At 45.2% G+C, this 23,459-nt stretch overlaps 1 protein-coding gene across 1 annotated transcript in view; it reads right to left on the bottom strand.

The window, feature by feature from the left end:
• LOC134078287 (VPS10 domain-containing receptor SorCS1-like) overlaps positions 1-21,747 on the bottom strand; it is a 147,118-nt gene extending 125,371 nt beyond the window's left edge. Inside the window, exon 1 of the mRNA XM_062534103.1 lies at positions 21,637-21,747. Coding sequence (XP_062390087.1) covers positions 21,637-21,747 — 111 coding nt within the window. The remainder of the gene's footprint in view (positions 1-21,636) is intronic.
• Positions 21,748-23,459: the final 1,712 nt, after the last annotated feature.

The raw sequence follows: 23,459 nt of genomic DNA, 5'->3' as shown, positions 1-23,459 counted from the left end.
GAGAAAGGGAGAGAGAGGGAGAGAGAGGGAGGGAGAGAAAGAGAGAGGGAGATGAAAAAAGAAACAGAGAGAAAGAGAGAGTGAGCGAGAGAGAGAGAGGAGCTGGGAGAATTTGATAGGGAAATATCTGCATAGTTGTTTTAAGCTTTGCATTTGAATCCCCTTGGTAACGGCCCATTTTATTTGTATTTTATTTATATCTTATTTTTGTTATTAAAATAGTCGTATCACGAGTCTCCCAGCCTACCTACCGGGTGCCTCTAATATCACAGAGAGTCTAGTTGGACTTAAAAGAAAGAGAAAAAAAAACACATGACTCACACCACACCTAAACGAAACATTACTCACACCTTTTTAACGTCCAGCTCGTTCTAACTCCGGCTCCAGCCGAGGGAAGGGGATGTTGGCACGCGCTTCTGAGTGGTCACCAGTGGTCAGCTAACAGGCCCACGGGGAACCGTCGCTGCCACTCCCCCCGACCACGAGCCCATCTGGCCAGGGGAGAGAGGAGAGAGGGGGGGGCCTGGTCGGCCACTCTGAGGGGGGGCGGGGTGGGGGGGGGGGGGGGGGGGTTGTGGATGCACGGGCACTGGGCACTGGTCTCAGGCCAAACTTGGCACAGATGCACCCTGGCGCTGTGCCAACATGGAGGCTTTTTTTTTTTTTTTTTTTACTTCTTCTTCTTCTTTGGCACCGAGGCCCAGACAGAGTGAAGCAAAGTGAGGCTGGCAGTGCCCGGCTCGGGAGGTGGCGAGAGGCTGCCGCTGCGCTGGACGCTCCTCCACAGGGAGGCTCACCGAGGGCAGAGTAGACACACCGCCCACCCCAACCACCCCCCCCACCCCACCCTCCGTCCAGTATCACTCCCCCCGAGGAGGTAACAGACTGGACACTCGGTGGGGCGTTTGCCCGGACAGTGCATGGCGCGTGCCTGGAATCCTCCGGAAGCCTCGGAGCCGACATGGCCGACGCGGACAACGGGCAACGCATCGAGTATGCGATCTGTGATCGTTAATGTTAATGAATGGCACGCTGAGGATGTGACCCCTGTCGACAGAAGACGCCCCCTAATTAGACTGATCTTTGATTTTTCTTTCTTTCTTTTTTTTTTTGAAGATTATAATTTTAGGCCATATATATTTCTCTTTTATACTTGCATGCATCTCATAGAAAAGTCCATGCATATTCAATGTCATATGGTAATAGGGTCTTGACATATAGAGGATGAGTGATATTGATAACAGACACATTTAGCTGTGTTTAATATTCACAACCCTCTCCTCATCTGTGCTTTTATCTCGTAATGATATATTAATTATCAGGATCGAGACTGAGATGAGGCGGAATATGATTTGTGTTGCATTTTCCTTTTTCTGAAATGTAGCAAAGGTCATTTTTGCTGCAGCGCTGTCCAAGGTCCTGAAACTTCTGAATAGAGTGTCACCTGACACATAAAGGCTTTATGTACTTGGAGTGTTGCCATGGATATCTCCCTAAATGAAGAAGCTCTAGCAGGGTACAGAGTAGGGGAAATAATCTGAATATAATATACCCTTGTAGTCTGTTCCTAGAGGGTTTTTCAGTGTAAACATTCAAACCCAATGAAGATAGGCTACATTAGCTCTGAGACTTAACAGTGGTGCTCCGGAAAATGTCAAATTCAAAACATTTTTCTTTTTTCACTTTTGTTTTCCCCAAGTTACCATTAGCTACCATACATGTATGTTAATGTAGTTGAAATGGTCTATACATTAAGTAATACACACACATATATGGGAGCTTTTATATATACTGGGCTAGGAGAGACAATGTAGTTGCAACATGAACGTCACAGCAGGAAGACTGATTTGCAAAAAAAAAGGCCTAATTAATGTTTGAGTCATCTGATGCAGCCTATGCAGTTGTCATGTACAACATAGTTGGTGTGTGCCCTACAGTAGCTTATCTGGCAACACATTTAGTGTGTGCCTCACAGTAGCCTACCTGGCAACTGCACATCGACAAGAAGCCTAATAGATAACGACGCACGCATTGATATCTGACAGCGGATCTAGTAAGTGGCCTGAATGGCGATCAGCAAAAGCGAGCAGCGCTCTGGTCAAGTAATTTATTCCAGGCATGCCGAAACCCTACTTAGCCTAAAGGTCTTTGTCCTTTCTTCTCCAAATGGTCTAATGCCGGGACTTTGAAGTCTATAAAGGTGACGAGCACATTCATGGGCCACACAGTGGAGGCAGCGTCAGGCGAATGGCAGTTGAGTTTGTTCTTCTATTCTTCTGTTCTAACAGGCCGTCTCCTACTCTTCGACGGGGTGCCAGGTAGCATAGAAATGATAAAGGTCCGCACTCTGATAGCAGCTCCCAGGTTTATTTAGCACAGTTTATTTATTTGGTGCTAAATAAACCTGGGAGCTGCTATCAGTGTGCAGACGTTTATCATTTCTTTTCACGTCTTTTCGGTCCAGCACCTGCACTATTTACTGTAGATGTCGGCGCGTTCTCTTGTTTTTGCCAGGTAGAATAGCAAGGTAGAGGAGCAATATTGTGGCTTGGTCAGAGAGAATTTCTCTGAGCTAGCAATCAGAAAATGGTATGATAATAAAAAGCAGCCCTGGTGGTTCCCCCCACTGCGTATGGGGAGAGATCCCGAGAACGTTTGCACTAGGTGGTCCACAAAGATACACAAAACATATCCAGGTAAGAACATCAGCTACGGAGCCCACTCCCCAAAGGGAATATGGTGTGAATTTATTCTTACTGTGGTGGGCATTTTATTTTATTATTATTTTCTTTTTTTTTTGGTGAGCTCCTGTTGAGTTCCCTTGCAATGGCCTCCCAAGGGCTTTACATTTGCACCAGGTGGTCCAGGTAAGGAGGCCTGCAGTGATCAAACAGTACAATGACAACACAGGTGGCGGAGAACCTATGCGACCACATGCTGAGCTTTTCACCGCATGTCGAACAGGGACCACAAACTGGACATTGTGTGTGATCACTCACTTCTTTTTGATGTTGCCGTCGTAAACTACTTGCTTTCAGGATTATCAGCGCTGAAGGTACAACACGCAAAGGTTGAAATGAAAGAAGGATAAATTAGCATGTCCTTCAACATTAACTGGTTTGGTTTACTCTTAATATCACTCACCAGACATAATCTGTCTTCTGTCTATCTTTTAACCCTTATAAGCTCTTCGGGTCTGTGGGACCCGTTTTCAGTTTTCATCTTAAGAAAAGTGATACAAATAATAATTTTTTCAAACTGAGATTCATTGGCCTTGGCTCATTTTGTGTGAGGAACATAATTCAGAAAAAAAAAAATTGAACCCCCCCTGCACATTTCTATTACATGCAGGGTCTTAGCGGGTCTACTGGACCCGGGGCTATAATGTGTGGAAATCATAGGTCCTGTGTTATCTCATTTCCCCTTTTAGGTTTCTGGGCCTGTGTACAGTATGTGTGTGTGTGTGTGTGTGTGTGTGAGAGAGATAGAGAGTGAGTGAGGGAGGGAGAGAGAGAAAGAAAGAAAGAGAGAGAGGGAGAGAGAGAGTAAAGCAGGTAAATGGGCCCTTAGTGTGAGCCACCAGTGCAGTTCCCGCACAAGGTTGCAACATAGTTACAAAATTGGAGCACCCAACCCTAACCCAACCCCTAACCCAACAATATCTGCACCCATATTCCCACACATTTTACCATCTGTCCTGCGGGAATGAATACCACACAAGATGGCAAAGCGATTCTCAGTTCAGACTGCCTTAGAATTGATACTGGAAGAGACAGGGGGACTTGAAGATGATGCAGAGGAAGAGGTTTCAGAATCTGAGGATCATGGCAGATGTAGTAAGAAAGTTCAATTTCTAATAAATAATTCACTATAGTTCTGGAAAAATATCCTTCATTTGTACATTAGTTGATCATTGTCCAGTTATGGCTGTTTTAGGATGCATTTCCTAAGTTTGTTGCATTTGTGCAACAAAAACGAGTAGCACTTCTGTGTATAACCATGTGATTTAACAAAGGTAAAGGCAACAAATGTAACAAATGTTGTTTATATGACTTGCAAATAGGTTGAAGTAAACATCTGCTGAGAATTTTAACAAAAAAAGGTTTCAATATGTTGGGTTAAAGACCCCAAAATGCCATGGGTCTACCAGACCCGGCAGGACCCCCTGTGTAACCAAAAAACGAAGATCCTATGAGGGTTAAGCTGGCTATTTTTTCATACTGAAATGGTCAGTTTGTTTACTACAGTGGGCATATTGTAAAGTTGTTGGGTTTTTTTTTTTTTTTTTTTTTTACCCAAAATAGATGGGTAAATTCAGGAGAAAATGTAAACTAGTTTGCCTACCATCCCATCATACAGTACTTCTCACTATGACCCTGAAGACATACTGCAGCTCTAAAACATTCACCAAAATGAGCACGGAGCTCTGGCGCGTTAAGAAAAGGACTGAAAGTCAAGTGACAGTGCGATAAAATGCTGAACCATTTAAGTTTTAGCGTTTCATAGCATTTTGGAGTTTGAAGCACAAAAGTACACATCCAGCCTTTTGTGAAGTCAGCTTCACGAAGTGAAGTCAGCTTCACGCATGACAGGTTGTAGAGTAAATGGTGCTAATACTGCTTCTTGTTTCGTGTCAAAAGACCATTGTTCAAACAGCACCGCTCACTCAGAGCAACAGTGTGTTCTACCCATGCCTACTGTGACCTAATTAGTCTTTTAAAAGATGCATCTTTTTTCACATGCAGCCACGTAGTCCTATCTCTACTTTAACGTCTAATTACCCTGCGTAAAAATAGATACTCAAATTGGTTTGAATCTTTTTGTTCATTTTAAAGAAGGAATATTCATCCTTTTTTTTTTGATCAATTCCATCAGCACTATCCAGAGATATGTGAAACCTTCAGTTTGAACAAGTGTGTAGTTCATTCAGCACTACACCTCATTAGCCTTTTCAAAGATGTAACTTTTCTAACATTTATAAGAGTAGCGCTGTCATTACTTTCCCTTAATTGCCTTGTCCAAAAATACATACTCTAGGTTCACTAATTACTATGAGGCCATGTGCTGTGTACAAGCGTACATCGTGTGCACATTAGTTAAGATAGAAGGGAGTGATGTTCTATATATCTGGTTTCTTTTTCAGGATACCTACAACTAATGCTAATGACTTCATGTACTTCCGTCTAATTCAAAGGAAGGCTATGTCTTCAGCGTATATGATACTGTGTGATCTGATGTGATCGATAGTCCATCCGTAACTAGGCATGCATATCGCCATATGTGAAGTGGAAGCGGTAGAAGTTATCACACACTCCATAGACGTTGAATTCTTGAATTTCCCCTTGGGGATCAATAAAGTATCTATCTATCTAGTTATCACACACTCCAATTTGTTGGGCTTGCAAACGTGAGAATACAGACAAGAGTCAAAAATATGGCTCCTATCATTTCTACCTGCTGTTGCCTCAGACCTGCACTCTCCTGGACTTGAACCCCCAAACAGCAACTCAGGGGCACGGTTCCCAAAACCATAGTTGCTAACTAAATTAGCAACTAAGTTAGCAACTCTATCTAAGAGTCTCTATCTTAGGCAATCTCTAACTAAGTTAGCAAAGTTGTTGGTTGCAATGCAATATCCCATTGCCAGCTAACTAAATTGCTAACAGTAAGCAAATGGTTTTGGGAAACGTGCCCCAGATCGGCATTTGAACGCACTATAACAATCGAGCTAAAAGCCCAGGCCGCTAGCTCTCTGACTAGCACGTCCCGTAAGGCGTCAAGGAGGGAGGTTTACACAACTGCAGAGCTACAGTAGGGACCAGCTGACTACTGTCACACTGGTTCACAGATTAATGTCAAGACTCAAAAGAAAAAGTGAGGTTGTAACATATTCACTTGAGCACACTCAGGAAGGTGCTAAGTAGAATGTGTAATTAACACTTTTGTATGCAAAAGGCAGCCTTTTTTGTTCTTTGATGCAACATTAACAAGTTTTCTCTAAGACTCAAAAGAAAACACATGGTATTCCAGTTAGCAGAAGGACATGTTATTGCAACGACCTGATAATTGTAACATTGTATCAATACTTTTTCTATTATCAAAATTATTATTCTCTACAGGTATTTCTGTAATTGTTAAGTTTAGTTACCAGACACACTGTATGTGTACTTATTTTTACATTATTTATGGTTTTATGTAAGTGCACATTGTGCTCAATAGAATTATTAATCACACCAAACGTCAACATTGATTTCAATTCATTTTTCCAGTTATGTAAGTGCTAGCTTCTGACTCTAGTTATCTTCTGGATGCTGTTTCAACACTGTGTCCCAGTGAACGGAGAGACAGAGAGAGAGAGAGAGAGTATGAGTATGGCCCCTCTCTTTTTAAACATGCAGCTGATTTAAATATCAAAAGCACCACCTGGTTTAATAAATGATGAATGAGTAATTAATCAATTAATAATGCAGCCACCGTGCCCAACAAAAAGTCAGCTGGCAAATCCAAAGTGCGGAAACTACAGAGGGCCCAACAGCAGGACACAACCTACACACAGGACACTATCTATACACACACACACACACACACACACACACACACACACACACACACACACACACCATGGAAATAAACATGTCCAGTCTCTCCATACCTGTACTGAAACATCAAACAAACAGGTTTATTTTCTATCTATACAACCACCCCCATAACACAACAACCCCCATGATAATATAAAGCCAGTGTAGTCACACACACACGCACACGCACACGCACACGCACACGCACACGCACACGCACACGCACACACACACACACACACACACACCTGTTTCCCTGGTCCACTGTTCCCAGCCCTTAGTCTCTTAAAGAGAAGGTTCTTCTGGCTACTCCACCCTAGTCCTGGTGGTTTCCTCAGATGTGTTGAGAGGTATGAGAACTCTAATACGTGGAGACAGAACTCAATTGACCATGACCAGCACTTGTGTTTTTTTATCTGTCCCGGTCCCCATCTTTTACTATTTTTTTTTTCTGTTCCCTTTTTTTTCTCCTCTCCTTTATCTTTTGTGTGGCGGATTCCATTTTGCTCTGAACTTCTTTATTAGACTTGGGGTCCGGCCCCCCCGAGGATGATCTGGTTGCTGAGTGGATGAATTAATCAGCGAGCATCCGGACCAGCCAATCGCAGAGGCTCGCAGCCTAATGAGCTACTGCTGTTAGAATCAAACGCTTATCCAATCTATCATTCCAGCCCCTGGACTTCCTCCTGCTATTTTACATATAAATTACACACACACACACACACACACACACACACACACACACACACACACACACACACACACCGATACACACACACACACACACACACACACACACACACACACACACTCACACACACACACACAAAGCGCCAGTTAATGCAATCTATATTCCAGACGCATTTAATACACACACAGACTTTCAGATGCGGAAAATCAAACCTGATGGATAAGGCGAGCGGCAGAAACAGATAGCCATGATCACTCACTGGGAGTCTGAAGACAGTCAAACAGCACGAATAAACAAATCAATGGATGAAGTGGATGCGCCGGTGATGGAGGGAACAAATGTGTCTAAATGGACACACGGCAGCTGAGCAAGTCGATACGCTGCCACATGTGTCAAATCAAAGCGCCAAATACACACACATGCACGCACACAGACCCAGACACACACACACACACACACACACACACATACACACACACACACAGAGAGAGACACAGGCACACACATGCACAGGTGCAAACCTTCATTCTCTCCAACACTAAACACAACTACACCTCCTCAACCAAATGCCAGCTCACACAAAAAAAACCTCCAACAACAACACACCACATCTTCTTCTATTACTAAACAACAATCAGCCTTCAAACACACACATACACACACATGACACATGCACACACACACACACACACACACACACACACACAGAGACATATTCTCACTCGATCCTATTGCATAAGGCCCAGAGACAGATCCACTAAAGTTACGCCTGACACCAAAACAGGCCCGCACTGGGCTGCCAAGCTGGTGATGCCTGCGATAGGTGACACAACCGGAGAGGGTGGGGGGGAGGGTTGCGGGGGGGGGGGGGGGGGGTGCGGGGGGTGAGAGCCGGTGATCAAAGTGTCAGCGCGCAGGAGCGGCGTCAGCTCTCGGCGCTGCCTGGGTGGATTGAGGTAAACACGTTTGGACGCGGGCAGATGTGGCAGGTTAGAGCCAGATGTCTTCATCTGCCACCCAACAGGCTTTTCAAAGGGCTTTCAGCGCTGTGCAGACAGACAAGGCCCAGCCAACAGGTCACATACAGTATGCCATTAGCATGGAAACGACCTGGGGTGTATATAAATAGCGCTTCTTCCTGGTAGCCGTTTGATGTGTATGCATTTGCCGGCGTGTTGTCGCAATGTTATATATGAAAATACAGTAACTATATAACGTTTTCGCAATGTTATATATGAAAATACAGTAACTATTTAACGTTTTCGCAATGTTATATATGAAAATACAGTATCTATATAACGTTGAATATAAATATAAAACGATGTTATACATCTGATCCCGGGAAGCAAATAAATAACTGCTTTGAGTTGGCATGGCAGGTTGGAAGGAAGTGTTGGGTCCTTGGAAATTAAGTGACTCTTTTTTTTGTTTTTGTATGGAAGGTGATCAAATGAGGTCTTGATGAGGAATGTTGGCCAACAAACTACTGAGATCAGGGCAGTCAAAGTGTTCCGATTGTGAATGTCATGAATAACAGGAAAGGAGAAGTGTGTGGCCATCACTAGTTGTGAACACATAATCACAACAAAACAACAACATTTGTTTTTCAAAAGGTACAACACATGCATTTCTGCTTGAAACTTCATTCAAGACATGAAAGGATAAACATTATACTGGAAAATTATGACAAAATGGACAATTCAATCATTTTAGCACACACATCCTACATCATTATATATCGTGAAACAGCAACTTGTGACTGTGAACTGAAGCGCAAAAAACAAAGTATGGAATTTCTCATGATGGTACCAAAAGAGAGGGTGTTCTGAGACATGAAAGACAGATCTCTTATTTGACTTTTAACGGTCGTTTGCTAATGTGCTTTTGCTATGTGTGTGTGTGTGTGTGTGTGTGTGTGTGTGTGTGTGTGTGTGTGTGTGTGTGTGTGCGTGTGTGTGTGTGTGTGTGCGTGTGCATGCATGTGGGCCAGCCTTTGTGTGCTCCGGAGAGGAGTAGAGTGAAAACGAGGGCTTTAGGACATGATTTATTTAACGTATTAATTCACACCTGCCTCTGATGTGCCATGCCTTCACAAAGAAGGAGACGGGGTGTGTGTGTGTGTGTGTGTGTGTGTGTGTGTGTGTGTGTGTGTGTGTGTGTGTGTGTGTGTGTGTATGTGTGTGTGTGTGTGTGTAGGGGGGGGGGGGTCCTTCTATCTCGGCTGCATCTGTTTGATGTTGCTTTCCAGGGATGCACTTGTCTTTTTTTTTTTTTTTACTTCCCTCATAAATCCTCATCTAATATTAATGATGCTTTATTCAATCTGTTAATAGACTAATGTTCATCTGACTTGAATTCTAAAAACACCGTCCAAGATTTTGGTGTACTCCCTTGAGAAAGGCACTTAGAAAAAAAAAAGAAAAAAAAAAACGAATGTCTTTTTTTTTTTGGTGAGCCAATTACTGTAAATCTAACAAATCTGAAAGTGAAAGCATACTGTACACAAAGCAACAACACTCACTGCTGACTTGTCCTGATTTAGAAAGTCTGTTGGAAGAACAAAACACAATAACAACAACAACATCAACAACAAGCTTTATAAGTTGGATTGAAACCCATTTGGGTTGAGCCAGCAAAGCGGTACACCCATTTCCCAGTTGTTTCATGCTGTCAGGTGCATTCTACGAGCTAAGGCAAGCGTTTGGTTCGGGCCAGGGAAAGAGAAGTGCAATGCATGTTTAATAACATCTAGGGGGAATGTCAATTACATGTGTAAGATTGATTGGTCTTTTCTTGGCAATCCTCTGAGAACTGTCTCCTACTCACTCTCTGCACTGTTCTCTCAATTCTTTTCTCTCTCTCTCTCTCTTTGTCTCTCCCTCTCTCTCTCTCTCTCTTACACCTCTCTCTCTCCATCGCTTGAGTGTGTGGCAGTGCTCTCTCCCTGTCTCTCTCCTTCACTTGTTTTCCTTTGTCCGTTCTCTTGCTAGAGTTACTGCAGGCTTTGTGCAAAAAAGTAAAGGCCAGATCATGGGAAATATTGGATTTGTTTAATAGCCATTAACTAGAGAGAGACACACACACACACACACACAGAGAGATCAGATCAGGGTTGCATTTCTAGAAATGGTTGTTGGTTAACCTCTGTCACTCTTTCACAATCTGTGGAGGTAGAACCGTCATTGTCACTCTTTCACAATCTGTGGAGGTAGAATCGCCATTCTTGGATTCAGTGCTTCTTGAAAGGGTCGTTCTAACTCTCAATTGCAAACATGGGTGGAAAGTTTGGTGCTTGGAACGACAGGTAGAGGGTAGCCATTGAAGCCTCATTCATGGATATTTTGCGGTTGTCAACCTTTAATTGACGTTAGTTTGACCCTCTACATTCATACTTGAACACCCTCCAACAGACTATTCCACTTATCATAAAACTTTACATTTAGATTCATTCATCTTTGAGTGCAGGGTCGGAGCTCGACGGAACAACAGAGGTGGCAACAGTGATCAGACACAAGTGTGTCCACAACACCCACTCTTTGGTTGTCTTTGTACTAATGCTCGACCAAATGACAATAAAGTTGAATCTAGTCTAATCTAAACAATGTATGTGTTTAATGAAGTACTGTATTTAAAAATGTTCACCATCGACTTATAGCCTGACGTCATCAACTGCAGTGTTTTGAACAACGGAACAATGACCGAACAACACCGCTTTCTAGACACAGGAGTTACACAATCGCTGGTCGAGCGAAAGCTGTGTCGCACCGCGGTGGTTTTGCAACGTCGAAGCTAACGTTTCGTCGAAACCCAGATCTGGACCGAAGGTGGCGTTTTTTTTGCTCTTCTCCTTCTCGTGGTGTGTCCGCAGTGCATGGTGGCTTAAGCCCCACTTGACAACCCTTTCAGAAATCCACGACGCTCGCCAGCCACTAATGTGCTTACGGCTTTGCATACTGTAATTCAGTTATGCTTACCCAGGGTTAATGGTTGCAAAGCCCTCTCTCTCGGTCGCATATAAGCTCCCCCCGCTATTCATGGTCCAATGATGAGGGCCACTCCTATTTTCTTTTTAAATCATAATGGGTCACATCACTGCCATTTTCTTCAATCAGCAAAACCTCCCCCTCAAGCTAGACCAGATCGGCTTAAATGGCTTATAGTTTTACTTTAAACGTCAATTATAGGTCGGTTTTGTTTTCGTATCCCTTTTTTTTTTGTCTCGACGGACTACAATAAAACGCTATCCACCATCTGAGTGAGCCTCCGTGGTCTTCCTTCCAGCCTGCTCGTGGGACTAGCATGACTGCCTTCAGTCATATTATTGTTTTTCCAAAGGCTTGCAGATTGCCTGGGATTCAATTTGTTTCGGAGCAATGCCTCCCGCAATTCTGCACCTGATCAGCAGTACGATGGCAGAGTCTCTCTCTCTCTCCCTCTTCCTCTCTCTCTTCCTCTCTCTCTCTCTCTCTCTCTCTCTCTCTCTCTCTCTCTCTCTCTCTCTCTCTCTCTCTCTCTCTCTCTCTCTCTCTCTCTCTCTCTCTCTCTCTCCCTCCCTCCCTCTCTCTCTCCCCCCTTCATCTTCTGTTTACATGTTGCGATATATTTATCTGTTTATTTAAAGACGCGGCAAGTGGGTGGAAAAAGTCTCCTGTCGAAAACGCGGCGCCTCGTCTGTCTTGTCAGTCATGATGGCAACAGTTGTGTCGTCGTGTCAGCGTAAAGACACCACCCCTCAGGGGGGGTTAAGCGGACGTGCGGGGCGCGAGGCAGATGCCGTCGCTGTGAAGCCGGTCTGGAGTCGAGGGTGGAGTCGAGCTCTGAGTCGCATTTTTCATCCGTCGTGTCTCTGAAAGTCGCAGTCGCATGTTGGAGGAGTTGACTTCGCTCCCAGGGGCACCACAAGTGGGGGGTCTTTCAGCTACCACCACCCCGCGACGACACTTACACGCCAGAAGACAACTCGCCATGTTGTCGATGACAGACGACTGATCTCAAAGTCTCTTCTCTCCCATGGCCACTAATCCTCATACAGTATACACGCACGCACACACGCACGCACGCGCACACACACACACACACACACACACACACACACACACACACACACACACACACACACACACACACACACACACACACACACACACACACACACACACACACACACACACACACACACACACACACACACACCTGGGTTATCTTAAACCGAAACAAACATTACAAACACAACCAGGGAAAAGAAAGCTGGCAGATCGTTTTTTTTTCTTTTTCATAAACCTTTGCGATGGCACCATTCTTTTGTTTATTGTGCATCCCGAAAGTACCACTCTGAGACCGACTTGGCCCTCGGCGACGCAGCGAGACACAAGAAGCAGAGGAGACTTTGTTGTGTGAGGAGGAGAGGAGACTTTCAGACTGTCAAAACCCTCTGCAGCTGATCTCTCTCTGCCGATACATCCGAGGAGTCATTCCCAGAGTAATTCACAACTTTGCACGCAGACAGATAACAGAGGCCCAGAAGTTTCTGGCTGAAGGGAATGGGTTGCGACGGCTCCAACCAGCGATCTAAGGGAGTCGATCCTGGGACATGGACCAAAAAAAGATGCATGAGGCATTTTTTATCGAAGGGCCTATTGTTTGTTTTTACTTATTTATTTATTTATTTTGTTGTTGTAATGATTCTAATCACTCTCTCCCCCAGCCAATTAATCAGGAGACTGAGAGGGAAATCGATTCTTCAGCTCTCAAAATAAAGAACAGACGGTGCAAATAGTCTGTCTGGCATCATTTTTTTTATCCTTTTAACAGGCTTACGTGTTTGTTTATACTCTTGCGTGTGTGTGTGTGTGTGTGTGTGTGTGTGTGTGTGTGTGGGTGTGTGTGTGTGTGTGTGTGTGTGTGTGTGTGTGTGTGTGTGTGTGTGTTCAGCCGGGTTCGGGGTACGTCACCATCATAGCTATAGAGCTCTTTCTAATTATGCTCATCTTCCATGATAAACAATGGGCTCTACTGAACGATGTGCTCCTATGACAAGCGTATTTACATAATGACATTACCCCGTTGCCAAATTAGGCTCTTTTTCTGGAATGCCATGTTGTTATTTTATAATCGATAACAAGCGAGTAGCGATAAAGACACTAATGACTGTTCCTCTCGAAATTATAAAATAAACATCTGACGTGCCGTCTGAGAGCCTTGCAGCACAGTTCAGATACGCCTCTCCCCTTTCCCCAACACGGGCACACACACACACACACACACACACACACACACACACGCACAGGCACACACACACACACACACACACACACACACACACACACACACACACACACAGAAACACACAGAAACACACACACATACACACACGCGCACACACACACACACACACACACACACACACACACACACACACACACACACACACACACACACACACACACACACCCCACCCCCACATCCACCTCCAGTGGACCTCGCCCCGTCTCCCGTGCCCTTCGCTCCTCTCCCAAGCGGCAAATTTCCTCAATCACCATCCCATCACCATCATGTCCACCGCCGCCACCGCTCACCGTCTCTCTCTCTCTCTCTCTCTCTCTCTCTCTCTCTCTCTCTCTCTCTCTCTCTCTCTCTCTCTCTCTCTCTCTCTCTCTCTCTCTCTCTCTCTCTCTCTCTCTCTCTCTCTCTCTCTCCCTCTCCCTCTCTCTCTCTCTCTCTCTCCAGGCCGCGCTGTGCCACACCAGGCCGCGCCACGCCGTAACAGAGGGGGGGAATAATAGCCCTGTTCAGCCGAAAGGGCCGCGGGCCCGTGGGAGGCAGATTCCTGAGATCCAACTCTCCGCCCGGGGGTCACGGGGGAAACGACAGCGGGGAGAATAAACGGTCCCTCTGTGTGCCAGCGCGAGATTACGAGGCGTCGGGAAAACAGGGAGAGCGGTTGTGTTTGGAGGTTTTTGTGTGTCGCAGAAACAGGCGACTGGTAGGCCTTCAGGGGTTTATTTATTTGTTTCCTTTGTCGTTTATTTTTTATTTTTTCTCTCTTTCTCGCCTTTCCCCAGGAGCTGTGCAAAAGGGAGGCTTTTAAAAGAGGAAAAGCTCTCGGCGGACGAGACATATGCTCTTCGCGGACCGCTGTTCTCACCTGTCAGCCGGCGTTAGCGTTAGCCTCCGCGTCGGCGCAAAAAAGCTGGCAGTCGGCAACGGAGGAACGTGGGAGAGCGAATCCTCCAGTGGAGGAACTAAAGACCTTTGCCACGCCGGCCTTGGATTTGTTTCGCTTCACCTTTCTCTCTCTCTCTCACTCTTTCCTTTTCTCTCTCTCTCTCTCCCTCTCTCTCTCTCTATCTCTCTCTCTTACCCTCCGCCCGATTCAATTCGCACCTCAAAGTCGCCAATCCTGGGCAATCTTGTCGAAGACTTTCACCTTTGACCCCAACGCCGGCGTCCCGTTTCCATGGCCGTGGCCCCAGTAATGGCTTTCGAGGACTGGCGTCATAAAAAAAGAATATGTTACTGCCTCTTGCTTGTCACTTAGACTGCTGTCAAAATATTGGATGAGAATGACCTCAATAAACACGTGGCAGGGGAGCAGGAAGTTCACATCATTAAATGAATGTACAGGTTGCGCTTGAAAGATTAAAATGCTTCGGGGGAGGGAGGGGAAAAAAAGAGAGGGCTTTTTTAATTTCACTCACAGTGTTAAGAGTTATGAAAATGTTCCACACTTCCTCAAACCCTGGGGTGAAATTGCCAGATCTCTGCTCTTCTGAGCAGCTAACTGAACTCTCTCTCTCTCTCTCTCTCTCTCTCTCTCTTGAGGCACTCAAGTCTTGTTGCCATATGAACTGCACGCACACACACACACACACACACACACACACACACACACATGCACGCACACACACACGCACGTACGCATGCACGCACGCACGCACGCACGCACATGCACACACTCTTCAACTTTCCTTCTATTAACTAGGTAAAAACATGGCAGCCCCTGTGTGCATTAACAGGAGAAATAGATTAAGGCTCAAACACATTTGCTGGAATGAGGTACGGGCACCTGGGCCTCTCTCTCATCGAATTAAAGCTCAACTGCACTCTTCTTTTTTTTTCGTCTCCTCTCTCGTAGAACCTCCTGCTCAAACGTACCAACCCCCCCCCCCCCCCCCCCCCCAGTACCACCACCACCACCACCCCACAAACACACACACACACACACACACACGCTGGAAGCTCCAGTTGATTCCTCTTCATTATTTACAGATTACTGTACATTCCTCCGCAGCAGGCGCGTGGGAGAAACTGAGGCATCTGCTCGGGTTTACTGGCAAGCGGGGCGACGTTTTCACCCGGGATAAGCGTGCGGTGACTGTGCCACACAACCGATCGCTTCTCTGCCGCGGCACAATCCACAACGTGGATTGACAACACCTAAAGCCACCGGCAAGAAAAAAGGGGTGGGGGGCACCATTTTACCTCCGGCTAAAAGGAATCTGCTAGATCCCAGCACGGGCGTACCCCAGGAATTGAGCATTTCCAACCAAGTCTCTACTCAACACTATCTACACTCTTAAAATGAAAGTGTTGGAAACAACACAAACCGTGCTGTCCCTATATCTGGACACAGAGATGTGTTAAGAAAAACTAAAAAAAACTACTCAAGTTGTGCTATTTTCAACACATATTGTGTAACAAATAACAAAAGCAACGTATTGGAAGCAACACAAACTGTGCTGTCCCTATTTGGACACAAGTTGTGTTGTTTTCAACACATTTGTTTTAAGAGTGTCCTGGGTTTGCTTGATTCTAGGTGTTTCCGTGGAGTTAATAAAGCGGAAACCACATGTCACTTTCATGTACGATTACAGCATGTGTCGCTACATGTGCAAATAACGTGTCATGTTCGGTGAAATATGTTTTCAATGCAAGTGACATGCCACAGCAATAAATTAGGGAGCCTATTAATTTATTACCTTTTTTCCTGTCAAGAGGAAATTATTTATGCTGAAACACTGCCACCACTTTCGTTAAATGCGACTTTGACAAATACATACGATCTATATGTTGATCAGACACAAAATCAGACCACTTACATAATACATACATCCAGGTCCACATGCAAGGCCTGGCAGAGGACAGATGTTATGGTCAACAATTGACAACAATGGTCAATAAAAGGGAACATTTCATGCAATACAACAAATGAGCGAGATACTTCAATCTCAAGCCTTAACTATGTTAGGATTTGCATAAAACCAGTTACATGGGTGCCACGCCAAACTGTCTTGTGAATTAGAATGCCGTTGCCACGGCACCAACTCAGTCAATGTGCCAAAAAGCTCAAGGCACACGGAGGGGAAATGATGACTCAAAATGCATCAAGTTACAGCGGCTTCACGAGGGGCGCCCATAACCGAGTTTGAAATTTTTGTCAGAATTAGGTGGAATATTTTTTTTACTGGCGGTGGAGATAGGGGAAGAAATGAGGAGGCTTTTTTTTATGTGCAGCAGGAAGCCTCGAAATAGACTTCAACACATAGCAGTATGAGACTACAGTTGGTGACAGCTGGCGGGACTGTGTTTTTCACAGCCCGTACGAGGGACTTTGTGTGATAAACTCCACACTAATTGGCAGTCCAAAAAAAAAGGGATTGATTTTTTCTTCTCTCCCACTCCGCAAATGAAGCCCCTCAAAGCGGGCGTGTTTTTTTTTTTCTTTTTTTTTTTTTTTTTGGACAGGTTTTTGTCTTCCTAAGGTCCTTGATCGCCTCATTCAAAGGGACATCTTTGCTCTTTTTAAGCCTGAATTTGTAACATGTCTTTTGAAGACAACCCTGTATCTGGGTGTCTGAATTAAGTGAATTAATTAATTAATTCGTTAATAGAATAGCACCGTGTACTGATTTAGCTCTGCTAGCTAGTGCCACACACTTGACCATAATGCACTGGGGCAGATGGCTGACTCATGTTACGTCCATGTTAGCCTCCACTGAAGCCCTGGAGGGGTATTCCAAGTACATGGTTTAGTGACAAGCCTGTGAAATTAACTCAAGAGTAAAGTGGTAAATCTCTTAATAGAAGAGCTGTACGGTTTTATTCTCCAAGCAAACATAATGCCGTTGGGCTCTTGTTGTAGGCGGTTTACCACATACTCTAAGTTAACTTTGTCAATAAACCACATACTTGGAACACACCTCTGGTCTACGGAGAGCCTTCTAGATGACTAGAGTGCTTCCTTGGTCATATTGTTTTATTTGTTGTCAGCTGAATAGCTTACTTCTGTATTATCTTCCAGACATAATAATAACTGATAGAGTGGTCCTGGCAGAAGACTGTCGGTTAAACATTTGTTTCATAGCAATTCTCGCAAACTCCTCCTAATCTATCCACCTGACTCTCTTTCCTAATCTCCTGTGCTTCCGCTCCATCTCTCTTTCTTTCTTTCTTTCTTTCTGTTTATTCTATCGTTCTCCCAGGCTTGGATATTTACCCGCAAAGCTGAGCTCTGCATCTGCTGGCTTACTAAAGGGTTCTCATTTTCTTCTGTGCTACCATTGGTGCCACATGCTCAGTCTTGGGGCTATGTAAACAACAACAAGAACAACAATAATAACAACAACAACAAAAACAACACTCTCCGATATAACCGATATAACATCAACAACTCCATTTGGAAATGGACTCACTGCGAGGGCGCAAATACTAGTTAGGCCGTCTGAACGAGAACATCAGAGACACAGTCTGACATCATCAGCATGGGACGTGAGATCAAGCAAATGTCTGGCTGTGCTGAATGCATAGATAGATAGGCTTTAGGGAGACATTAGGGGTTGAGGGTTGGATTTCTGTTGAAAACTGGGTTTCAGAAGGGCCCCGTAAGATCTCCTGTTTTTTTTCCCCCTCTCTCTCTGTTTTTGTTTGACGGCTTTACCGGGAGGGAAAGCAACAGATGCAAGTATACCTAATGTGCCACAGATGGAGCTGCAATGCACACACACACACACACACACACACACACACACACACACACACACACACACACACACACACACAGAGAGAGAGAGAGAGAGGTACTGTAGAGAGAGAGTGAGAGAGAGGAGGGGAGGGAGAGAGAGTGTGGGTGAGTAAATAACTATCTAAACCCCCTATGAATGCGAACAGAAATTTGCACAAGCCAAAAACCATTCATCATCTCAGCTCTGAGAGACAAAAAATCATACAGCCACGTATTTTGCATACAGAATGTCCCTCCATATTTCATAGAGCGTATAGTATATCTTTCTGCCTCTCTCTCACTCTCTCTCTCTCTCTCACACACACACACACTCTCTCTCTCTCTCTATCATGCTTTCTTTTCCTTTTTTTTGGAGACGAACCGTTCAACGGTGGAGAACAAAGTTTCTGTGCTTTTGTCATGACTCGGAGACCCAACGCAAATGTATTCCGAGCCATCAGCCTGTGGATCCCATTGAAGTGGAGGCATAGCGCAGAGAAATTCAATTAAGGTCCTGATAATGGCCACGGGGACCGCAGAGACAGAGGCAGAGGCAGCTTTACCTGGGACTGAGCCCAGAACAACACAAAAAAACACCCCAACGGTTCCGACTCCACGCCCTCCAAGCCCTAGTGTTCTCTTCAGCACGGCCGGTTCTCACCTCCGCCGTATGGGTTCTAAGGACACTTTGATGCTGTTATTTTTGTTTATGTTTATGATGATTATGACCGTATGGGTTCTACGGACACTTTTATGTTGTTGTATTGTTTATGATATTTACAGTGGCAGACATTTTTTTGTCCAAAGCCATTTACAGCGTGTGGAATCTACATTAAGTAAAAAAACAATAGTTTCAAATAAAGCTAGAGGCATTAATGGCCATGATAATACTAACAACAACATCAAATAGCAACAATTCAAATAATGAGTTTTCAAACAAAACCAAAAGACACATAAACCTACTGTACAAACCATAACGCTGTAAGAGAATGCATTCATTAAGTGCAAGGTAAAAAGAGGAGTCCTTTATGGTTTACCATTCTTTTTAAGATACTGGGTAACTACTGTAAAACATACTCTAGCCTTTGCTGTTTTCCATCTACATTCTCTGCCTTGAACACTTTTTTTCACGTGTTCAACTCCATGTTCAGGGGCACTTTTTGTGTTTGTTTGTTTGTTTGTTTGTTTGTTTGAGGTAGTGTGTCACTGGTGTAGTAATGAAATGAAAAACAAGGGCCACACTCTCTGTTCTGTGTGTGTTCGCTCGCTGCACCCCCCCCCCCCCCCCAGGTCGTCTCGGTCTTTCCTGTTCACCTCACAGCTCTTATAACCCACTTTTCAAAAACCCCGTTGCTGTAGCTACTCAAACTCAATAACAACTGACAGATAGATTTCTTTTCTTCTAAAGGCACTTACTGTGGCGTTGTGTTGTGTTGTGTTGTGTGTGTGTGTGTGTGTGTGTGTGTGTGTGTGTGTGTGTGTGTGTGTGTGTGTGTGTGTGTGTGTGTGTGTGTGTGTGTGTGTGTGTGTGTGTGTGTGTGTGTGTGTGTGTGTGTCTGTGTGTGTCTGTGTGTGTGTGTGTGTGTGTGTGTGTGTGTGCGCGAGAGTGTGTTAAGGAACTGGGTTCCTCCAGTAATAATGAAATAAAAGAGGAGGAGGAGGAGGAGGAAGAGGAGGTGGTGCAGGAGGCTACTCGATGATCAGAGGGGCAGAGGAGGCCACGAAACCTCATTCTGCCAGGGGCTCTGGCAGGTGAAAAGGCAATGTTCAAAACAGTCACCTTGCTAGACAGATAGACCAAACACTGCACAACCGAAGGGGTGCTGTAAAGAGTTTCTGGAAGATTCTTTACTTCCTCTGAGTTCTATGGAACACTCTTTTGGAATGTGACAGAGAGAAAGGGAAGGAGAGAGAGAAAGAGAGAGAGAGAAAGAGAGAGAGAGAGAGAGAAAGAGAGAGAGAGAGGGAGAGATAATCGAGGGGATGCTGTAAAGAGTGTCTGAAAGATTCTTGTCTTATGGAACACTTTGGAATGTGACAGAGAGAGAGAGAGAGACAGAGAGAAAGAGAAGAAGAGAGAGAGAAAGGGAAAGGGAGAGAGAGAGAAAAGGAGGGGGAGATAACTGACAGCACATTCCTCTAAACAACAAAGCAGTGGCGAACAGAAGTAACACAAACAGCAAAGCCATTATCCACATGTTCCTTCCAGTACGGCGAGGGGCCCTGGAGCAAACGCACCTGTGCACGAAGAGAGGAGGAGAGACAATAATGTTGTGCCACCACACTTCTCCTGCTGCCGTACAACAGAACTGAGAGACAATAATGTTGTGCCACCACACTTCTCCTGCTGCCGTACAACAGAACTGAGAGACAATAATGTTGTGCCACCACACTTCTCCTGCCGTACAACAGAACTAGTCACGGAACAGATGGCCGAAGCACACTGCCAAGCGCGTACGAGCAAAACACGACGCGAACACCCCCCCCTCTCCCCCCCCCCTCCAGAGTTATTAGATGTAATAAAACACGTTTATAGGTGACATTGTAAGACACAATCATGTGGCCTTTGTAGGACACATTCATGTGGCCTTTGTAGGACACATTCATGTGGCCTTTGTGAGGCCACCTCAGCTTCACCCATGGAAGCTTGGCAACCCAACGCATTGACTTACAGTGCAGTGTTGGTCAGGAGTGTTGGAGCTCATTGTGAAAACCTCTGCTTTGGCTTGTATCGATTCAAATGGGGAATTTGAGACTGACACTGCTTCAAGGTGTACTTTTTGAGTGATGGGCATGTTGTTTTGGACAATATATTAGGAACTTGGTGATGACAGTTTTGTGTTTCAGACAAGCATTTTAAAGGGCTGGACGTTTTCCTGTTAGGGGCATGTTCTGACATGATTGCCTAATTGCAGGTGCAAGACGTTTGGATGCACATCACCGCCAACGTGACAGTCCTGCCACAAAATGAACTGTTGCTCAGCAAAATGTAAATGTAGTCTAAATAAGCACGTCTTCGACTGACACACACATACACGTCAATGAAGAGTTAGGACACGATACATGTTGATAGTATGGTACTGATACCATGTTGCACCGACAGCATATTGTTATTATGTGGAAAGACCAGCAGCAGCATACGAAGTAAGCGCAGCAGCTACGGACGCTATAGGCTACGTGAGATCGATCACATACAGCCCCAAATGCCAGCTCATTCACCCTTCGCTCACCACAAAGCAGACCCCGCTCATACATACACACAGCACAACAGATAGCAAGTGAAATCGCAACACAATCATGTCAGTGTTTGTGCTTGTAACGCATTTTCAGTGGGTGTGTTTGTTAACAAAAGTGTCAGTGTGACTTACACTGCTGTTCTGGCCTGACCAGTGCACCATGGCTTGGTTGTGGGCAGAGTCTCCGGTCAATGCGAAGGTTGAGCTGGTAAGTTTCAGCTCGTCCTGCCTCGAATTGGCCATTCTCCGTTCCTCCCCTCTCCATCGCGACTCGGAGCGTCGGAGCCGGCGCGCAGCCTGCACGGCAGTGCCCCCGCGCTGGACGCTGTCCGCGCGCGGCTCCTCCTTGTCAAAAAACGAAGCAGGTGACTTTTCAGGAATGTGTCTGATCTCCTTTCCCCGGGTGCTCCTACGAAACCTGCTTGTGTATAATTTCTCGGGGGCAGTGGGAGTTGTGTTGGTGTGTGCTCTCCCGAAAGATGCTGCTACCTTGCGACCGTTAAACTGGGGCCGTGCAACTTTATTCTGGCGTTTGTCAGATTCTCCCCCTTCATTCGCAACGCTTCCGTGGACGTATTTCTTCTGCAAATAGTGCCTGTCAATATTCCGCTTTCGCCTGGCATGAGAGTATTTCCCTTGACCCGTGCCGCATTTAGATGACTTCGCTGCGCAATCAGACTGGCGAGTTTCACCACTCTCGGAATTAAAACCTGCTGCCCCGTCTCCATATTCGACAACTTCCCCTCCGGACCCTGTTGCGAATTCGAGCGTGTCCAGTTTCAGCAGTAATTCCCGCGAATTCGCCTTGTCCAGGGGCTGGCATGATCTGCAAGTTATCTCCGTTTTGGCCAACGGAACGAAAAAGCACAGAATCAAAGGCAGGAAACAAGCCGCGCGGCGCCAATTTGGGCTGAATCTGATTCCCCTCTCCATCTCTGATGATAGCCCCGGAAAAGATGCTGTGGGTAACCGTCAGTCCTTTTTCCCTCCTCGCCTCGCTCTTTCCCTTTTAACGTTTCGGTTATTGATGTGCGGCAACGGAACTCCTCGCAAGTTGTGGCTGTACTGTAGCCTACACAGTTGTTTCTGTATCCAAAAAAAAGTGCTATTCAGCGAAGCGGTCTAAGTTGAAGGATTTGATCAAATGAAGCTCCGCACGGGGGAGGAGCTCGCGACTAAACAGAAGATAGGGGAGAATTCTTGCTCCTTCGCTTTTTTTTTTTTTTTTTGCCCCTCTCGCGTTGCATTCATCTTTACATCACGAAGACCACACACCCATATTTCTCAGGATGCAAAGACGTTTCATTAATATCTTATAACATATTAGCGTGTCAGAGGGAAATATAGGCGGGTAGGCTATATATTTTAAATCGTGGAAGCCTTTCGGGTTTTATCTTGCTTTCTGTTCATATTAACAGTAGTCCAATATGTTTTATCTCTCTTTTAAAACCCTGGGCGATGTGACATTCCCTTAAAAAGTTGATTATGTAACAAGCCGTACGATATATTGTTTTTCACATGAGGAGAAAATGGAATTTCGATAACTCCATTCAGAGCCGCTCCTCATATTTTAGGATTAACACCTCTTTAAGTGGCTCAAGCTATTTCTCTCTATTAAACTCGCCCAGCTTGGGCGTTTCATCATCCATCTCCTGAGTGAGCCACCTCACGCAACACAATCTCAGTTCTCTCTTTCTCTCTCTCTTCCTCTCACTCTCTCTTTCGTTCTCTCTGTCGCTCTCTCTCTGCCTCTCTCTCTATCTCTCTCTCTCTTTGTGTCTGTCTCTCTCTCTCTCTCACGGACAGTTTAATCTTTATTGCAGAACTATTAATTTCCTCCGATCCCCATTGTGATTGCGCTCATGATTCAAAATTATGTTTGTCTCCTCCGGTCCAACACTTTGCTCTAGCCAGGAGTGGAGCAAAGGAAACCTGTCACATGAGGCTGACCGTAG

Source organism: Sardina pilchardus, chromosome 1 (genome assembly GCF_963854185.1).
Source record: "Sardina pilchardus chromosome 1, fSarPil1.1, whole genome shotgun sequence".
Classification (NCBI taxonomy): domain Eukaryota; kingdom Metazoa; phylum Chordata; class Actinopteri; order Clupeiformes; family Clupeidae; genus Sardina; species Sardina pilchardus.
Note: the sequence above shows the minus strand (reverse complement) of the source record. Positions and strands in the feature narration are given on the sequence as shown.